This window comes from Sarcophilus harrisii, chromosome 1, assembly GCF_902635505.1.
Source record: "Sarcophilus harrisii chromosome 1, mSarHar1.11, whole genome shotgun sequence".
Classification (NCBI taxonomy): domain Eukaryota; kingdom Metazoa; phylum Chordata; class Mammalia; order Dasyuromorphia; family Dasyuridae; genus Sarcophilus; species Sarcophilus harrisii.
Genome location: NC_045426.1, coordinates 335,820,879 through 335,839,667, shown reverse-complemented (window position 1 = coordinate 335,839,667; position 18,789 = coordinate 335,820,879). Strand labels below are relative to the sequence as shown.

The 18,789-nt window shown below is 33.7% G+C and overlaps 1 protein-coding gene across 2 annotated transcripts in view; it reads right to left on the bottom strand.

The window, feature by feature from the left end:
* The window catches only part of ADCY9 (adenylate cyclase 9), a 176,031-nt gene that overhangs the window by 27,453 nt on the left and 129,789 nt on the right, over nucleotides 1-18,789 (bottom strand). For both annotated transcript variants that reach the window (XM_023497722.2, XM_003761887.4), the window contains exons 6-8: nucleotides 11,764-11,972; nucleotides 4,530-4,689; nucleotides 2,875-3,023 (exon numbers count right to left, since the gene is read on the bottom strand). In XM_023497722.2, coding sequence (XP_023353490.1) covers nucleotides 2,875-3,023; nucleotides 4,530-4,689; nucleotides 11,764-11,972 — 518 coding nt within the window. The remainder of the gene's footprint in view (nucleotides 1-2,874; nucleotides 3,024-4,529; nucleotides 4,690-11,763; nucleotides 11,973-18,789) is intronic.

Below are 18,789 nucleotides of genomic sequence, written 5' to 3'. Positions count from 1 at the left end.
GATATCTAAAAACCCATAACTAACTTCCCTCACTTTGATGAAGAACACAAAACCTGCTAGTGGCTAAATACCTCAAATGTCTTTACACACAAAGCTCCAGGGAAAAACTAAAACTAGAATCCTTAAAACAAAAGTTGAAAACAGTTATTTGGAGAAGGAATCACCTTTCATTCATAAAAGTGAAGGGCTAAAAAAGGCACCCAAGACCAAGAATATCCCAATATTATAAAAGAAGATCTTTTCTCACCATCTAAGCAAGTAACATTTTTTTTTTAAAAAAAGGTCTCTATCATTCCTAGGGAGTATCCTGTTATCTAAATCAATGGTCTGACCACATAAGATGATAGTATTACTCTATCTTTATTCACTTTTGACATGTCAATTCTATAAGTATTTAGTAAGCAAATTTTATATGATAGATGCAGAGGATAAAGAAATAATCTCTGCTCTCAAGGCTTTTACCATCAGATAATGGACATAAACACCAAAGCTATTATATAAGGGAGGTCACAGAAAAACAGGAAGAATTCAAGGAGAGAAAAAAGTTCTAGCTGAAGGGACAAGGACTGGGACTGGAAGGAAGAGAATAATTTTGGCTGGCAGAGATGAGAAAGGAGCCTGTTTCAAAGCAAGACATGTTTAGATGCACAGAAATAGGGAGAAGGTGGGACAAGACTGAACAATGACTGTTTGATCAACATGTTCAGAACAGAAAGCAGATAAAAGGATATAGTGTAAAATGTGACTAAAAAGGTAGGCTGCAGTCACATTATGGAAGGCCTTGAATGTCAGGCTTAGTAAGGGGGCATGACTATAGGGTACATTTCTCATTAGCAAACCTTTTTGGAACAAGACCTTATTTTTTGGTTTATTTGAAAAAATGATACCTATACCTGAGCAGGTTTGAAAATATTTTTGAAAACCCAGCTACTTTCTCCCTCAATTAGCTTTTTGGCTTTTTCACCTAATCTACTAGAAATACTGGGATAGGGAGAGGGACTGGTGGGAACCTATGAATTACAGAAGTATTTTTGAGGTATTTCAGGCTGACATACAAAAAAACCCACCTGATTTCAATTCAACAAGTTTTTAAGCACCTACTATGTGCTTCAAATATGCTCATAGACCATAGGATCATAGAAAAAAATTTAGAGATCATCTAGTTCAATACTTAAAATTCAAATAGAAACAAATCCCTGAAGGCTGCATGCTGACTTAGAAAACCACAAATTAACATTATCTTGGTTTCATTGTATTTTTATTTATTTTGCTAAACATTTCCCAATTACATTTTAATTTGATTCTAGTGACACTCACACTCAAGATTTTAGTAACTCTGATATAGCTCAATTCTCATTTTTATAGATGAAAAAATTTAGGCCTGGAAAGAAAATGTGACTTGTCCAAGGTATCACAGATAGCAGTGACAGAAAAGGTACTAGAACCTAGGTGGTTAACCTCCTAATGCCATTTTTTTCCCCATTACATCATGCTGCTTCACACTGAAAAGAAACCATATGTGAAAAATAATGCAGAAGAAGGTAAACTTATTTTGCTTTTTCCTAGAGATCAGAATTGGCAAGGATTATGAAAAGACAGATTTTGATTTAATATGATGAAAATATTTCTTACCCATCCCAGCTAAATTATAGCTATCCAATAAGGAATGGGCTGATGTGTGAAGAATCCCCAGTCACTAGAGGTCTTTAAGCAAACATTTATTAGCAATGTCACATAAGAGACATACTTCAAGTAAGAGTCAGACTATATTATATTTTCAATTCCTGCCAATTTGGAGATTCTGTGGTTCTCTTTGGGGATTTCTATCTTCTCTTTAGAGAAGACAGACTAGGTAGGGATCAGATAAGACAGAAGAAAGCAAGGAAAAAGTTGTAAGTTTGCTGAGGGCAAAGATAAAACTATTGCTCCACTCTATTACTTCTGTCCAATGACTCCCAGGAAACTCTGTCAAGATAGGCAGGAGGGAGAGAATTGGGGATGGGCTAAAGCAGTATTTATTCCATGTAGAATAACAAGGACTTCTTGTTGAAGTCCCAACTGTGAACTCTATTGATGATTTTCCATTTGAATAGGGAAGCAGCATAGAATAGGGCAAAGAGCTTTGAACTGAGAGGATGTAAGTTTGAATCTTAGATCTTTCACATACTGTGTGATTTTGAGTAAGTAAAGTCTGGGGTTTAGTTTCCTCCTCTACAAAGTACTGGATTCAGTGAGGTAAGAGTTCTTTGAGCTTTAAATCTATGAGTCTATAAGCTGACAGTATCAGTTAATTGTGGAAGACAATAAATGGAGATATTTCTTCAAGGATCTTACATTTAAAATGCAGTTCAGTCATATGAAAAAAAAAGAAAAGTATTTACAAACAAGACTTGTAGCACCGTTTATTTAATCTTTATTCTATTGTTAAATTTAAGTAACTTCCCATTTTTTTGCAATGACAAAAATGCTGTAATGAAAATCTTTGAATGAAATATATATTTACCACACTCTCAAGGTAAGTTTCCAACAATGGGATTATCAGGTAATAAGGGAGCATGGACAAATGACTTAGGATGCAAATACTGTTAAACAAATTTGGACTGAAATTTTTACTGATATCTTTATGTTTATATCATCTGCATTTCTCAAAATAGTCTTCATTTTCCCTTTTCAGAGAGTGCTTAAAACAAAGACTAAAAAAGAGGGAAGAAAAACATTTCAATAAGCCTAACCTGCACAATGAACAAATTTGACATTATATGCACCATTTAAAAAAAATTTGTGTTGAATTAAGAGTTATTTCAGAAGCAACAGTTGATACTGTAGGCAATTTTGTTTTATTGACTGCTTTGATCTGTTACAACCATAACTTACCTGTCTGGACACAAAGAGACATAGAGTAAAATGACAAGCACAACTCCCACAATTGTTGCTAATGATGATCTCATCCAGAAACTTAGCTGGCAAAAATTACAGTATTGCACAATGGTGATCAGAATTGCAGAGCACATAAACATGGTATACTGCAATAAGGAAAAAAAAAGAAGCAATTTCAAATTTAATTCAAAATTTCAACAGAACTTCCTATTATATAAGCTTAACTGAGTAACAATATTCAGTGAATATTATATGAAATAAAAACAGTTCTCCTGAAAAGTTATAAAGCCAAATAACAACATGGAGATTTAGAACAAGAATGGGCTTAAAACTGTTTTACAATTAAAGAAACTGAGTCTCATAGAGGAAAGGATTGGCCCAAGGTCATATAGCCAATTACTAGCACCACGGGGACTAGAACCCAGGTCTTTGATTTCTACTTTGGTGCCCTTTTTACTTTACCAGATGCTTTCTATTAGTAAATTTTTATTCATGCTCTTACTCCACCCTCCTCCCCAGTTTGTTGCCATTGATTCAAATACTTCTCAAATGTCATGTCATGCCCTCCCCCACCCCCCCAAACCTGGTCCACAATCATTTATCTTCTTTCTGTCCTTTCAATACGCTTCTCTAAGACATTTTGACAATATTATATTCTGTTACTAAGTATTTTTAAAAGTTTCTTTTGTTCAATACTTATATATTAAGTTTGAGATTAAGTTGCTAAAAGCAAATGCTATTTTTATACATAGTGACTTAGTTTTCCAGACAGATCATTTATCATGAAGTTCATTACCTAGATTTTTAAACAAGTTTAAAATGACAAGTCTAAATTAAGTTTTCTAAGATATTCTAAATCTAATGCTGTTGCAAAGAAAAATGTTGTGTGTAAAGCATCATCATTTCAGAGTTGCCACTATATAATTATGATGCTGTCTCTTAAAGCATCCTACTATGGATAAATCAAACTATAATTTGGCTCTGAAAGAATGAAAATGCAATCATCCCTTAGATGCTTATTTTACATTAGCTTGCCCTAGAAATAGACACAATTTTCAAGTTGTTATCAATTCACAAATTGTGGAGTTCAATTTAGAAGTTCTTTTCTTGATAAATTAATAGCTGATATATGCTGCACTCCAGATCTATGTTATTTATGAGGGGTCATCAGTGTACTAAATGCCTACTATAGTTTCTTTATAAAAATACTTTATTTATTAAATTGAGTATTTGGTAAATGGGAATTTGGAGTTTTTACCTGGACCTTTGGGATAAAGTATTTGAATTTGAAATATCAGAATATTAGAATTGTAATAATTCTAAACTTCTCTTTTACAATTGAACTGTACTTTTCTTTTGGGAGGTTCTTCAAGTGCTGAAGTAGAATTTATAAGTCAGTTAAAAAATTTAAGGAGCATTATATACAAAGAATAGAAGTTGAACCTTTATCTCTAAATATCTATCCTGGATAAAAATTTACTTTTTAGAAGGGACCATATATTTAATGAAGTTTAAAAAAAAAAAGGCTCTTGATATCTAAAAGAATGCCCAAAGTAGCCTCAAAGTATCCAAGTTGCCTTATAGATGAAAAGATAATAGATGCCCCACTAGAACCAAGCAACTAAGATAATCAAGCATGGTAATTGACTTACATGTATGTTTGTTTCAAATTCAGAGGTAAAATGTGAATAAACTGCAAGGGCCGGAAGTGAGACCAGGATTGCGCCAATGAAATGCCGAGGTAGCCAACCAGCTATCACCTCCAGCAGGTGCTTAGTACAAGTCATTACTTCCTCAAGGAAAAATGCCATTCTGTAACAAATAAAGTTACTAAATAATTCAACATTTTAACATATACAGAAAATACCATTTTTCCTGCATGTAGACAAATCACAAAAATAGGTAGGTACATAAATGGTAAATAGGTTATGTAGTAAATTAATTGTACAACAGAGAGACAGACCAACTGGAAGGCTCTTCTACTTGACCACAAATGGAAGGCAAGAAAAGCTGAAAAGTTGATAATGAACAAAATCTATTTACTGAGTCAATAATGGAAATGGTGAGCATAAAATTACTGATTCCAGTAGTCAACTGCATTCCTAATATCATATACATGGAAGATTTTAATTTATGTTGAATGAGAGTTATTCCAAATTGGTTCTTATTCTACAATTTTCCTTGCTTCTGTCTCCTCTTCTCTATTCCTATTGCCATTGTGATGGGAAAGGCTTCAACTATTTCTAAAGCCTCTTGATAGATCTTTGTACCCCCACTCTCTTTTCTTGTCAATTTATCCTTCATACCACTGCCAGACTAATCTTCCTTATGTAGATCTGGCTTATGCCACATGCATCATTTGGTTATTTCTTTACTTAAAAACAACAACACAAAATAACCAGTGAATCTTTCAGTATAGCCTGCTGAATAAAATTTATACTTCTTTGCTTGACACTCAAAGTTTGGATGCTACTTTAAAATCCAGCTTATTGGTCTTATATAGCAGCTTGGGGAATGCCAAGAAAAGACTCACAAGCCTATTTTTCCTGTTCTATTAGTTAAAGTGAGGTTCTGAAAGCAGTACTTGTTCTTTGGGAGTTTAGAAGATTACAGTTTGGGAAGTAGGTGGCAAGAGTATTTGCTGCTTGAGTTTTATCTGTTATGCAGCTGGTCTTTATTTTGAGCAAATGTTGCTTCAATATCATGATTAATTCTGACTAGTTGAGGTGGGTTTCAAAAGAAGAACAGGGGCCTATGAGTAGTGATTGAGAAGGTGGATCCAAATGGGTTTTAGGAACCTGAACATATCATTAGGGCATTACATTATCATCCCTTCTTTTACCAGAATGGCTCTACATGTTCTCATTAACTTTTGATCATCAGTAGGAAATTTAATAACTAGTATACAAAAATTCTCATGAATATCCCTCTAAGAAAGTAACAGAGTTTCAGGAAGCTCAAATAATATAAATATTATTTTATCTTCCTTCCCTGTATCTGTTGAGGGACCAGGATTGTAACCTTGGAATCATCCTCAACTCTTTCTTCTCTTTTAACTCATATCCAGTTAGTTGCCGAGTCTCATCAGTTCTACTACATGAAGTATTTAATGTCCAACCCCTACTCTCAGCTAACATTGCCACCAGCCCAGTTCAGGACTTCATTATCTCTCACCTCAACTACTACAATAGCCTCTTATTGGCTTGACCCTCTCCAATTATTCCTCCTAACAGGTGCCAATTTGACAATTCTAAAGAACAGGTCTGATCATGTCATTTGCCTGTTTGAGAAGTTCCAATGTCTCCCTCTTGCCCCACTGTTTCTTGTGTAAAGTTCCTGATGATCTGGCCAGAGCCTATTTGTATAAGCTTATTATACTTGTTTCTGAATGGATTCTAAGTTCTATCCCTATTGTTCTGCTTGCTCTTCTCCATACTGGACATTCCACCTCTGGTTTTCAGGCTTTGAATAGGATGTCCAGGAATATACTCACATTTCATTTCCATCCATTAGAATCTCTAGCTTCCTTCAAAGCACTTACTCAAATGCTATCTCTTACAGGAAATTTATCCTTATCTATTCAGATGTTAGTGACCTCCTCTCACTCAAAATATTGAATTTTATATGTACATTTATATATACATATGTTGTATATATGCATATATATGTAAAGAGGTTTTCCATTCTGTAAAATGTAATGTACATTCTCCATTCTGTAGAATGTAAGTTCACAGAGACAAAGAGTATTTCATTTTTGTCTTTTTAAATCTCAGCACCTGACATACTTAATAAATGTTTCATGATTTAAATAGGAAAAAAATCAACTTCACAAGTCCAAGATTAGGGAGACAAGGGTAAAGAGAAGTTTATTTAAAAAAAAAAATAGGGGATTTACTAAACTACAAGTTTAATATGAATTAACTGTGATGCAATGGTGAAAAAAGCTAATGCTCAAAACTGGGCTATATGAAAAGTCCAGTGCAAAGGATGAAGACGACAAGTTCCAGTCTCACAGGATTGTGCCCTGATCAGACCAAAACTACACTTGGAATACAATGTTTCACTCTGGATATTACTTTATAGGATGGGCAATGATAGCCTGGAAAGCATACAGCAGAAAGGGACTAAGATCGTGACTTTGGAGGATCATTTGGAACTGAAAGGAACTGGAAATGTTTAACTTGGAGAAGAGAAAACTTAGAAAAGACATAATAGTTGGGTACAAGAATCTGAATAGATGTCCTCTCAAAGAGATTCATATGGTTGTTCTGAATAACAGAACAAGAGTAAGGACTTTATAGGCTGAATGAAAGAAAAAACTTTCTAACAATTAGAAATAATCTAGAATTTTAGGATTAGAAGAAACATAGAATGATTAAGAAATCATTCAAAATCATCAAAAATGAAGAAATCATTTTTACAGATAAGGAATCTGAGTCCCAGAGAAATTGACTTGTTCAAGATCACACAAGTGGCAAAGGCAGAATTTGAATCTTACTCCAAATCCACCCCTCCTTTCCATTTTTTCCTACTCTAACAGTACCTTTAAAGATATAAAAGTCAGCTTTTAGGAAGTAGTGAACTCCCCTTCATTAACTGTCTCCAAACAGAGGCGGGATAGCCTCTTGTGAGAAATGTTTTAAAGGGACTTTTTTCAGTTACAGGTTGGATTATTTGGTCTCTTAGATATCTTCCATTGCTGAGATTCTGTAATCTTTCTAAGATTTATTGACTATTGGAAAAGGCTAAGGAAGAATATAAAATTTCCTTCTCCAAACGTCTTAAATATTCAATCGATTACAGTCTTGTTTGTTTTGAATACTCATGATCTTGAATAGCTGCATGAAAATGACCTCCTATGATTTCAGAAAGGCCTGGAGAGACTTACACGAACTGATGCTGAGTGAAATGAGCAGGACCAGGAGATCATTATATACTTCAACAACAATACTAGATGATGACCAGTTCTGATGGATCAGGCCATCCTCAGCAACGAGATCAACCAAATCATTTCTAATGGAGCAGTAATGAACTGAGCTAGCTACGCCCAGAAAAATAACTCTGGGAGATGACTAAAAACCATTACATTAAATTCCCAATCCCTATATTTATGCACACATGCATTTTTGATTTCCTTCACAAGCTAATTGTACAATAATTCAGAGTCTGATTCTTTTTGTACAGCAAAATAATGTTTTGGTCATGTATAGTTATTGTGTATCTAAGTTATATTTTAATATATTTAACATCTACTGGTCATCCTGCCATCTAGGGGAGGGGGTGGGGGGGGGAAGAGGTGAAAAATTGGAACAAGAGGTTTGGCAATTGTTAATGGTGTAAAGTTACCCATGTATAAATCCTGTAAATAAAAGGCTATTAAATAAAAAAAAAAAAAAGAAAGAAAATGACCTCCTAAACAGAAGTCAAGACAAAAGAAAATATTTCAGGGGATTTTGGTGAGGATAAGGATTGGGAAAAGGCATTGGGATTTAGCAGGCAACCTTAGAGAGAGAAACTTCGGTCAAGTGTAAGGATGATGAAAACAAACTAAGAGTGGGAAGTGATACGACATAGATAAATTCAAGACAATTTAAGGAACAAGAAAGAATTGACTACTGTGGACAGAGGGAAAAGCCTTGCGTAGTAAATAGCATCTTAAATGAACCTTGAGGGAAAGCTAAGAATTCTAAAAGGTAGAAATGAATAGGAAACAAGTCCTACACATGAAGGACAGCCTGTGAGGAGGCAGAAAGACAGAAAAAAGAAAAATCAAATTCAGGCAACAGCCTCCTGGATACTAGTCAGTTTGGGGAGTAATATGAAATATACTGGGAACGGGAGATTAAAGCAATCCTACTGAAGGTTTAAATGACAAACTGAGGATTTTGTATTTTAGGTTTAGCCCAATTTTCTAATAATATTAATAATATGCTCTCATGTGAGATATATTTGGTTGAGGCAGAAGGTTATGGTGTAGGATCCAAATATTAAAGCACCCATTAGCAGATAGTTGAGTAACATAATAATCATGCCAGAAGGTGGCGCTAGTGGCTCAATTTTTATAGAATTAAATTGATTTTTGGACCAAAAAAATTTTCAATTTGCATATTAATTCTGTAATAGACAGAACCGGGAATAAGGCCATAAAATAAAGGAAGTATAGATGAGCAAATAATTTAATCTTTCTATATCTCAGTTTTCTCATCTATAAAATTATAGGGTTAAAATAGATGCCCTCTAAAGACTTCCCTGGCTTCATACCTATAATTCTATCATTACATGTGTGAAATCAAGTAACATATTTTGTATGTTACTTTTAAGCTGACAAAAAACACTCTTCACTCAAATAATTTTCACATTGTGAAAAATATACATTTAATAAAACTATAAAAGCCATCATGCTTCTTATTAGTTTGATAGATAACCTAAATAAAGGAAAACAGGCACAAAAATTCTGAAAATGTCATTGTCTCACAATAGAGGGAAATATAAGTATTTTGTAATTATTTATGCATGCATACAGGTGGTTCTCAGCTTTCTTTGCTTCCAATATGACAAGCTTCCCTCACTGAATTTGACTAATTAACATCTGCACTACAATACTCCTTGTATTTTTAGCATTTTATCCAATGTCCTATGACAGATCAATCTGTCTAGTTAAGTTTATACTTGTCTTAGCATTTTTTTGGATGGAGGCAGGAGAGGTAGGCTTGAAGATCTGAAATTATTTTCAAGGCTTCCCAATGAAATGGGAAGTAAGAAGCATAGTAGTTGCCAATAAAGTACCTTTTACATTGAATACAAAACTTTCATAAGGTGGTTCCAAGGCCTCCGGTACTATTTTGAAAATCTCAACCCAAGCTTGTTGAAAGGCAATCTATATCAAAGAAAATAGTAGATTTTTTTTTCTTTTTTCAGGTATTTGGATTATGCAAAAATTCTTTGCCCATCTCCTCTGCTACTCTAAACTTATGTTTACTTTTTTAAACTTAATCATTAAATGTTTATTATAGTTAATATGTTAGCTTTGGGCAGCTAGATGGCACAATGGATAAAATGCCGGGCCTGGAATTAGGAAAACTCATCTTTCCGAGTTCAAATCTGGCCTCAGACACCTATTAAGCTGTGTGATCCTGGGGAAATCATTTAATTTGGTTTGCCTCAATTTCCTCAATGTGGAATGGAGGAATTTCAAAATGTGCTGGAGAAGGAATTGATAAAATAGTAACTTTGCCAAGCAAACCCCAAATGGGGTCACAAAGAGTCAGTCATGACTGAAAACAACTGAATTAGTTTTAGATCAAATTTCACAGACTCAGAGCTGGAAGGAGAGTTAGAGTTCTAGTCCAAACCTCTCACTAACAGTATATCCATAGCAATGGTGGTCAGTCATTTTTAGGTTAACACTTCCAGAGTGACAAGAAGTTCACCTTCTCATAAGACTGTCTCTCAGACACACAAGAGCTTTATTTTGTAATGTAATTAGCAATTTGAATGCCCAGAACAAATGCCAGATTAAAGGATTAAAGGTTCACATGGAGTATGGCTTAGGGAGGCAAGTGGCAGCACAAGACCCCTCAAAGTTTCTAGAATACTAAAAGGGGAAAAGGCTACAGCTACTACCCATCCCAGGATACAATAACAGCTAGATGGTAGGATGTGTGCCCTCTTATCTTCCTGATCTAAGGCAGACTGCTCATGGCTTTGCTCTAATAAAAGGCAACTAGATAGTACAATGGATAAAGAGTTGAGCCTGGAGTCAGGAAAACCTGAGTTAAAATATGAACTCTGACACTTAGTAGCTGCGTGACCCTGAGCAAGTGACTTAACACTTGTTTATCTCAGTTTCTTCAAATGTAAAATGGGGATAATAATATATACTAAGTATAACATGCTATCCCAAAAGAGATCAAAGGAAAAACCTATTTGTACAAAAATACTGACAGCACCTCTTTTTGTGGTGGCAAAGAATTGGAAATTGAGGGGATTCTAATAAATTGAGGGGTGGCTGAATAAGTTATGGTATATAATTATGATGGAATACCTTTATGCCATAAGAAGTGAAAAACAGGATGGTTTAAAAGACAGTAGCAAACAAATCTGGGAAAACTTATATAAGTTAATACAGAGTGAAATGAGCAGAACCAGAACTTTGTACATAGTAAAAGGAATATTGCAACAATGACTAACAGTGGAAAGACTTACCTACTTCAATCAATATGATGATCCAAGACAATTCCAAAGGACCTATTATGAAAAATGTTATCTACTTCTAAGGAAAGAACTGATGAAATCTAAGTGCAAATTAAAACATACCTTTTAAACTTTATTTTCTTGTTTATGTGTTTTATTTCACAACATGTTTAACATGGAAATATACACCACATGTATAAATGATAGACTTGCTTGCCTTCTCAAGAGGTAGGCAGGAGGGAGAGAGAGAATTTAGAACTTTATAGCAGAAGTCCTGGCCTCTTGCAGACAGAAGAGATGATTCTTTAAAAGACTCCATCTTTCACTGGCCAAGGACCTTTGAACTTTTCAGGGAGCACTCTCCCTGGTTAATTATAGTTACTAAAGCAAACTGTCACTTGTCTTCCTCCTCTTTAAACAAGCTGCTAACATAAATATTCAAAAATGTTTTCCAATTGAGATAATCCCCACCTGCCAGGAGTGAGGAGCCTCCCTTTCTTGGTAGTAGCTGATCCAAACAGAGACATGCCTTTCCAGAGTCTTATTTCTTCTTGATCCAGGAAAGACCCAGGCCATATAGGGTTCCTTCCCCAAAATAATAGAGAATCCCATTCCCTATAGCCAGTAGTCCCCACCTTTTAAAGGTATGTAATCCCAATAGAGATCAGTCATGCTAAAGATCCCATTCTTTACCTAATAGAGATGATGAGGGAGAATACTTCCAGTAGAATAGCAATGATGAAAATCACAACTGCAGTTGGTGGGGGTGGGACAGAAGCCATTCCATGTTTTAGGAAGCAAGTGATGGACAGAATGAGGAAAACTGTTGTTGACAAGAATACATCCAGGAGAGAACTGAAGGTAGCACTGGCATATGTCTTCACAGGAGAGTTTTTTATAACCTGTTTTGAATATGGGAGGGAAAAAGGAAGAGAAACATGAACAGATATTGTATTCCAATTCATTTTAATCCCAACAAATATTTATTAAGTATCTATTATATACCAAGTGTTACATTATACACAAGGCATGAAACACTAAAAATATGCTTAAAAGTGTATAGCCTTTTGGAGAAACACAATATACATACAGATAAAGAAATACAAAATATACACATAGCAAATGTAAAGTATTTTGGAAGGGTATGCGATATTAATAACTAGAGGTGGATCAGAAAAGGCCTTGTGTAGGGAGTAGTACTTCTGCTAGCCTCATTAGGAGCTAGAGATTCCAAAAACAAAAGTGAAAAAAGAAGATTCCAGGAATAGGGGATAGTTTATACAAAGGCCTGGTACCAGGAAGCAAAATACCCAATTTGGGAAATCGCAAGATCAGTTAGGCTGAAATGAATGATGGGGGAATAACATGAAATCAGTCCAAAAAGACAGGTGGGAGTCAAGAGTCTGAAATGTTTTAAATGTCAAAAGGGAGAAGTGTTTGTATTTTCTCCTATAGGCAATAAGAAATTACTGAGCAAAGAAACAACATGGTAAGGCCCATGCTTTAGGGATATTAATATGGCAGCAGTGTGGAAAATGAATTGGAAGGAGGAGAGATTAGAGGCAAAGAGACCAATTAGAAAACTATTGCAATAGTACAAGTACAGGGCAGAGGTTATGAGAGCTGGAACTAGGGAACTGATCACATGAATAGAAAGTAAGGGTCAGAAAAAGACAGATAACAATCAACAAGCCTTGGCAATTAATTGGCAATGGGAGAGGGAAGTAAAGGAAAATAAAGAGTCAAGCAGAACTATAAAGTCTTCAACTAACAGAACAAAGGCTAATAGGAAGATGGTGGTAGCCTACGTATAAACCAGGAAGTTAGGAAGAGGAGTAGGTTTTGGAGAGAAGATACTAAGTTCGGTTTTAGCCATGTTGAATTCAAGATGCTTATGGGATATACAGGTGGAACTGTCCAATAGACAAATTGATGGTAGTTCAGAAGGAGAATAAGGCTTTCTAATTTTACCATATATGCATAAAGTAATACATACACATACACATACATACACACACACACACACACACACACACACACATGGGCACATATACACATATCAAAGAGTGAATTTATGTGGAACTTTCTAGACTCAAGATTCCTAGAACTAAAATACCTTTTTAGGATTACTGAAATTTCAGAGACTGACCTAAACACAAATCAGACTACTCTTTTAGTCTCAGGATTCCTTAAGCAATCCAGGGTATCTCATGGCTAAAGTATTCTACTGGAAAAGACACAGGGCAACAGATACCTAAAAGGTTGAATAATTCAGTTTAAATCAATAAACTGTCATTAAGATCCTAACATTAGTAGGCTCTTTAACAGAGAAAGGAATATAAGGATAATATGCAAATAAATTATGTAAGTTAAAATACTTTTATTTATTTATATAAATGATTTATTCAGGGTCAGTTGGGGAGAATGGTTCTTATACAGAGAGGGCTCCAGGCTATAAAAAGACTTCTTAAAAAATCAGTTGACTATCCTGCACCTGTCAGTTTGATTCATGAGATAAGATACATTCTATAACACAGACTCAATTCCCTCAATATTAAACACAAAGAATGTGTCCCTTATCTTGAATTCTATCCTTATCCTTCTGCTAGACTGTCCCTCTAACCCAAACATAACCCTCTTCTCTATTATGAACCATCTCTTCAAACATTATTCTGCAGGGCCCCATAACTAGGTTATTACTCTTTGGAATTCCCTTCTACACATTTTTTTAAACTTACTTCCTTATGTGGCATAGATTTTCAATAGGTTCAATAGGTTACACTTTCTACTTATTCTACTTCTACATTTTCAAATAAATAAAATAATGTAAATGTGATTTTCATATCATATTTATACTGAAAAATTTTTTAACATTTGGTTATATACTTGGCTCTTAATTTTCCTCTTAAAGAATACCTCCTGATAGTAAGAAACAAAAGTCCCTATTAAATTAAAATAAAATTAAATCTAACTAAATTTTACTGTAGGATACTTAAGCTATAGTATAATACTAACATGGACTCAGTCGCAAGCTAAAATTAATAATAGAGGGAAGAGATCATGTTAAATTTTGTTTGTATATTATTTCAAATAATACTTTGAACAACTCTTTAGATTTTTAGAAATCTTCCACAGTGTGGCACACATTATAATTGGAGTAAAAAAACAAACAAACAAACAAACAAACAAACAAAAAAAACTTTAATCCTAGTTCCTGCTTTGTCACTTAATAGCTGAATGAGCTAAGAAAAGTAACAACGTCTATAAGTTTCATTTTCCTCATATGTAAAATGGGGATACATTACTGCCAGATAGTCTGGGTTACAAACAGAATAAGGTCAGAGATGTGATCCAAAATGGAACTGAGATTCAGAATGAGGATTGGAATTGACTCTGGGTCTTTGGGGAAGGAGTAGTTTAGAATTGAGAGAAGCTTTGAATTCACAAGACTGGATCCTTCTTAAATTAGACAAATAGGCTAGAGACTTGAATATTGAGAAATTAAAGACTTGACTGAAATGTGCTCAGGGGAGTAGGTATGAAAACTAAATAATTAGAACACTCGGTTTAATGAGCAAAATAAGAGGCAAGTTCAAAGATATGGGCAGCAATGTCTTTTGGGAGTAAGCAGGTTAGGGGGAAATTGAAAGAGAAAAATAGTATTAACATGGCTAGTGGAACTGGTATACAGATAGGGAGAAGAAAGAAGGGATGTGTATCAGGACTAAGAAATCAGAAGTGGCCAGATGAATCAGCAGCTGGGATGAGGTCAGAGACAACAGCTGGGATGCTCTAAGAGGGGATATTTGTGCCAGTGGAGGGCTACTGCCAAATGTCTTTTAAGTATATAGTTCAGGGCTTCTTAGCTTGGCTCTTAGTGGTAGTGGTGGGAGGATTTGTTCTGCTCTACTGAGATAATATAAATCTCCTGGGTTTTATGACCTTTGGTTCAACAGTCCTAGAAGTTTGTCTTCAGTGGTGATGCTAGTATTTTATAGTAGATAAAATGAAAAGATGGTTCTATCCCAGCCTGAAGTTGTACAAAATTCTTCAAGTTCCAATAGTTGTTCTAAGTACAATTAATCTTCCAGAGCACTGGACCACTCCTTTTGGAAATTTATTCAGAACCTTCACCAATACTTGCCCCAACTACCTTCCTGGGATTGCTGTTTTTTAAAAATTTGTTCCAAACTTATGATTTCATCAGTTGGTTACTCCAAGTGTGGGAACTTTCTTCAAAGATGGCAAACACTGGTAAAATACCTGTAATTTGTAGTTTTAGAGAATTGCTTTGGGCAATTAGAAGATAAGTAACTTGCCTATATTCACAAAATCAGTGTGTATTAGAGGCAGGACATGAACTCAAGCATTTCTGACTGCAGAATTGGCTTTCTATTTATTAGATTTTGCTGCTTCTTACTTTATTGTGAGATATCAAATGGCATATGAATGTGAAAGTGCTTTAGAAACTGTAAAATAATTTTTAAATGTCAATTATTAATTGTAACAGAATTTAATTGGTTTCTGAATAGTTATGAAACTAGATATTTGAACATGAAAGAAAAAGTAGACAAAACATTAGTGAGATGCATAATTTCATAATTATCACAAAGTATAATTATTCCTATAACTTAAAGTATCACTAAACATTACTACAATATATAAATATATATATATAAAATTTCAATTGTCACCTATCTAAAGTTCCTCAATCCTAACTAGAAAATCTAATGTATATTTTAACACAAGAATGATATATTCAGTAATTGATTTTTGAATGTCTTCTTTTTAACAAGATTACAGTACATTATATATTTGTATATTCATATATGTATGTGTATGTGTATGTTTGTATTTATTCATATTTTCAGGGCCACATTCAGGGCCAACATTTAACAGTTGGGCAACTTTTGATGGAAATTTACATAACATATACTCATAGATTGTTAGAATTAGATACCTCATAAGCATTTAGTTTAACCCCCTCTCATATTACATGTGAGAAATCTGAGGCCTTTAGGAGGAAAGACTTATCTAAGATCCAATTAATTAGTGGCAGATAGAACTAGACTCCAATTATTGCATTAACAGGTTAATAATCTAAGATATTATGAAATTACTAGAAAGTAGAAAGGCTAAAAGATAATGAGCCAAATCATAAATAGGATTTTTCAAAGAAATAAAAACTTGAATTCTATTTGGCCTTTAAAAAAATATCTTAAAATTAAGTTCTTCATATATTGTTTAACCATGTTTAATATATATTGGGTTACTTGCCATCTAGGGGAGGGGGCAAGGGAAAGAGGGAGAAAAATTGGAACACAAGGTTTTTGCAAGGGTTAATGTTGAAAAATTATGCATGCATATGTTTTGAAAATAAAGAAGCTTTAATAAAAGAAATAAAATTAAGTTCTTTAAAATTTCACTTAAAACTGTAGGCATTGAAAAAACTTATATGAACTGATTCTGAGTGAAGTGAGAAGAACCAGGAGAACATTGTACCCAGTAACTGCAAAATTGTGTAATATTCAATTGTGATAGATAGCTCTTCTCAGTAATGTGATGATTGAAGACAATTACAGTAGACCTGAGATAGAAAATGTCATCTGCATCTGGATCCTGAATGTGGATCAAAGCATAGGATTTCTAACTTTTGTTGTTGTTTTTTATTTGCTTTCTCTTTCTTGTGTTTTTTTTTCACCTTTTGATTTGATTTTTCTTGCACAACATGACAAATATGGAAATATTTTTGGAAGGATTGTATATGTTTAACCTATATTGGATTGCTTGCTGTTTTGGGGAGGGAAGTGAGAGAGGGGGAGAAAAAATCTGGAAAATAAAATCTTTTTTTTTTTTAAAGTTAAATACATGCAATTCTTTTAAACGTATCCATATTTGTCATATTGTACAAGAAAAATCTGAACAAAAGGGAAAAACCCTGAAAAAAGAAAAAACAGACAAATAAAACAAACAATAAAAATGATGAAAATGTTACACTTTGATCCATATTCAGTTTCCATAGTTCTCTCACTGAATGCAGATGGCATTTTCCAACCCAAATCTATTAGAATTGCCTTGAATCACTGCATTGTTGAGAAGAACCAAGTCCATCATAGTTGATCATCACATAATCTTGTTAATATTGTATACAATGTGGAACACAAAATCTACAGAAATGAATATGGAAAATTGTCTTTACATGTATTTGGAAAAATAAAATACTATTGAGAAAAAAAACTGTAGGCATAAGAACTTCATAGTTGATAAAGGCATATGGTATTATTTAAAAAGAGGTAAAGAAAGAAAAGAACATAATATTTTGCTTTTTTGGTTTATATTGTTATTGCATCTATTATTTTCCTGATTCTGCCCACTTTACCCCGCTTTAGTTTATGTAGGTCTTTCCATACTTTTCTGAATTCTTCATATTTGTCATTTTTCATGGCAAAATAACATTTCGTTATATTCGTATACCAGTTTGCTTATTTGGTCTTTAAGTAATGGTTATCAATTTTATTTTCAGCTCTTTGCAACCATAAAAAAAGGTTCTATGAACCTTTTGGAATATATGTTGTATAATAACTTTCTACCTTTGATTTTTCTTGATGTAGATGCTTAACAATAGGATCTCTGGGCAAAAGAGTAATGACATTTTAATAACTTTTTATCATAAATCCCAAATTATTTTTCAGAATATTTGGACTAATTCACAATTCTACCTACAGTGTATCAATGTACCTTATTACTACTTCCATCTTTTGTCACTTTTGAGACTTCAGGATTGTTTTGATTTACATTTCTCTTATTACTAGTGATTTAGAGAAATTTTTATATTATTGTTAATATTTTTCAAATCTTTTGTGAACTGTTGGTTTTCTTGGTTTTATATAGCATAAGTTTTCTGCGATAGCTCACTAATTGCTTCCTTGAACTCCAGAATCTTCTCCCTTTCTTCTTCTTCCAATATCATCTCCATATAATTATCTAAGTTGATATTCCTAAAGCATCTATTCAAGAAATTCCACTGGTTTTCTACGGCCTCCAGGAAAAAATACAACTTTTCTTTATGTCATTTAAAGCCCATTATATCAATCATCCTAGTCCATCTACCAGGTTTATTGTGTATTACTCTCTTTTATTTATTCTAAGTTTTAATAAAAACAGTCCTACTTGTTATTTATAATACATGACATCCCATCTTCCATCTCTATGCCTTTGTACAAATTGCTCCCACTGCATCAAATGCATTCCCTTTCTTACCTTCACCTCTTAGAATCCTTACTTTCTTCAAAATTCAACTTAAATGCTAACTCATATACAAGTCCTTCTCTGATTTTCCTAGTTGGAGAACAGATCTCTATCATTATTAAATTGTAATAGAAGGGAAAATATCAATTTCTTAACTTTTCATGATATATTTTAAAATATTGACCATGTGTGGAGTAAAAAACCCCAAAACCTTACAAATAAATGCAGAAAGGATATGTTAAATAGTCTTTGCTGACCACAGCTGACCAACTAAACACAAAAATGAAAATTCTGAAAACCAGAGGTCAACAAAATTTAAAACAAACCAAAAAATCCACTAATGAAATAATGAATAAAAATTGGGTCTTATTTTTTAAAAATAGAGAAACTACTAGCTACTAATAAAGAAAAGCTAAATTGTCAATATGAAAAATGAAAAAGGACAATTAACAACAAATGAGGAAGAAATAA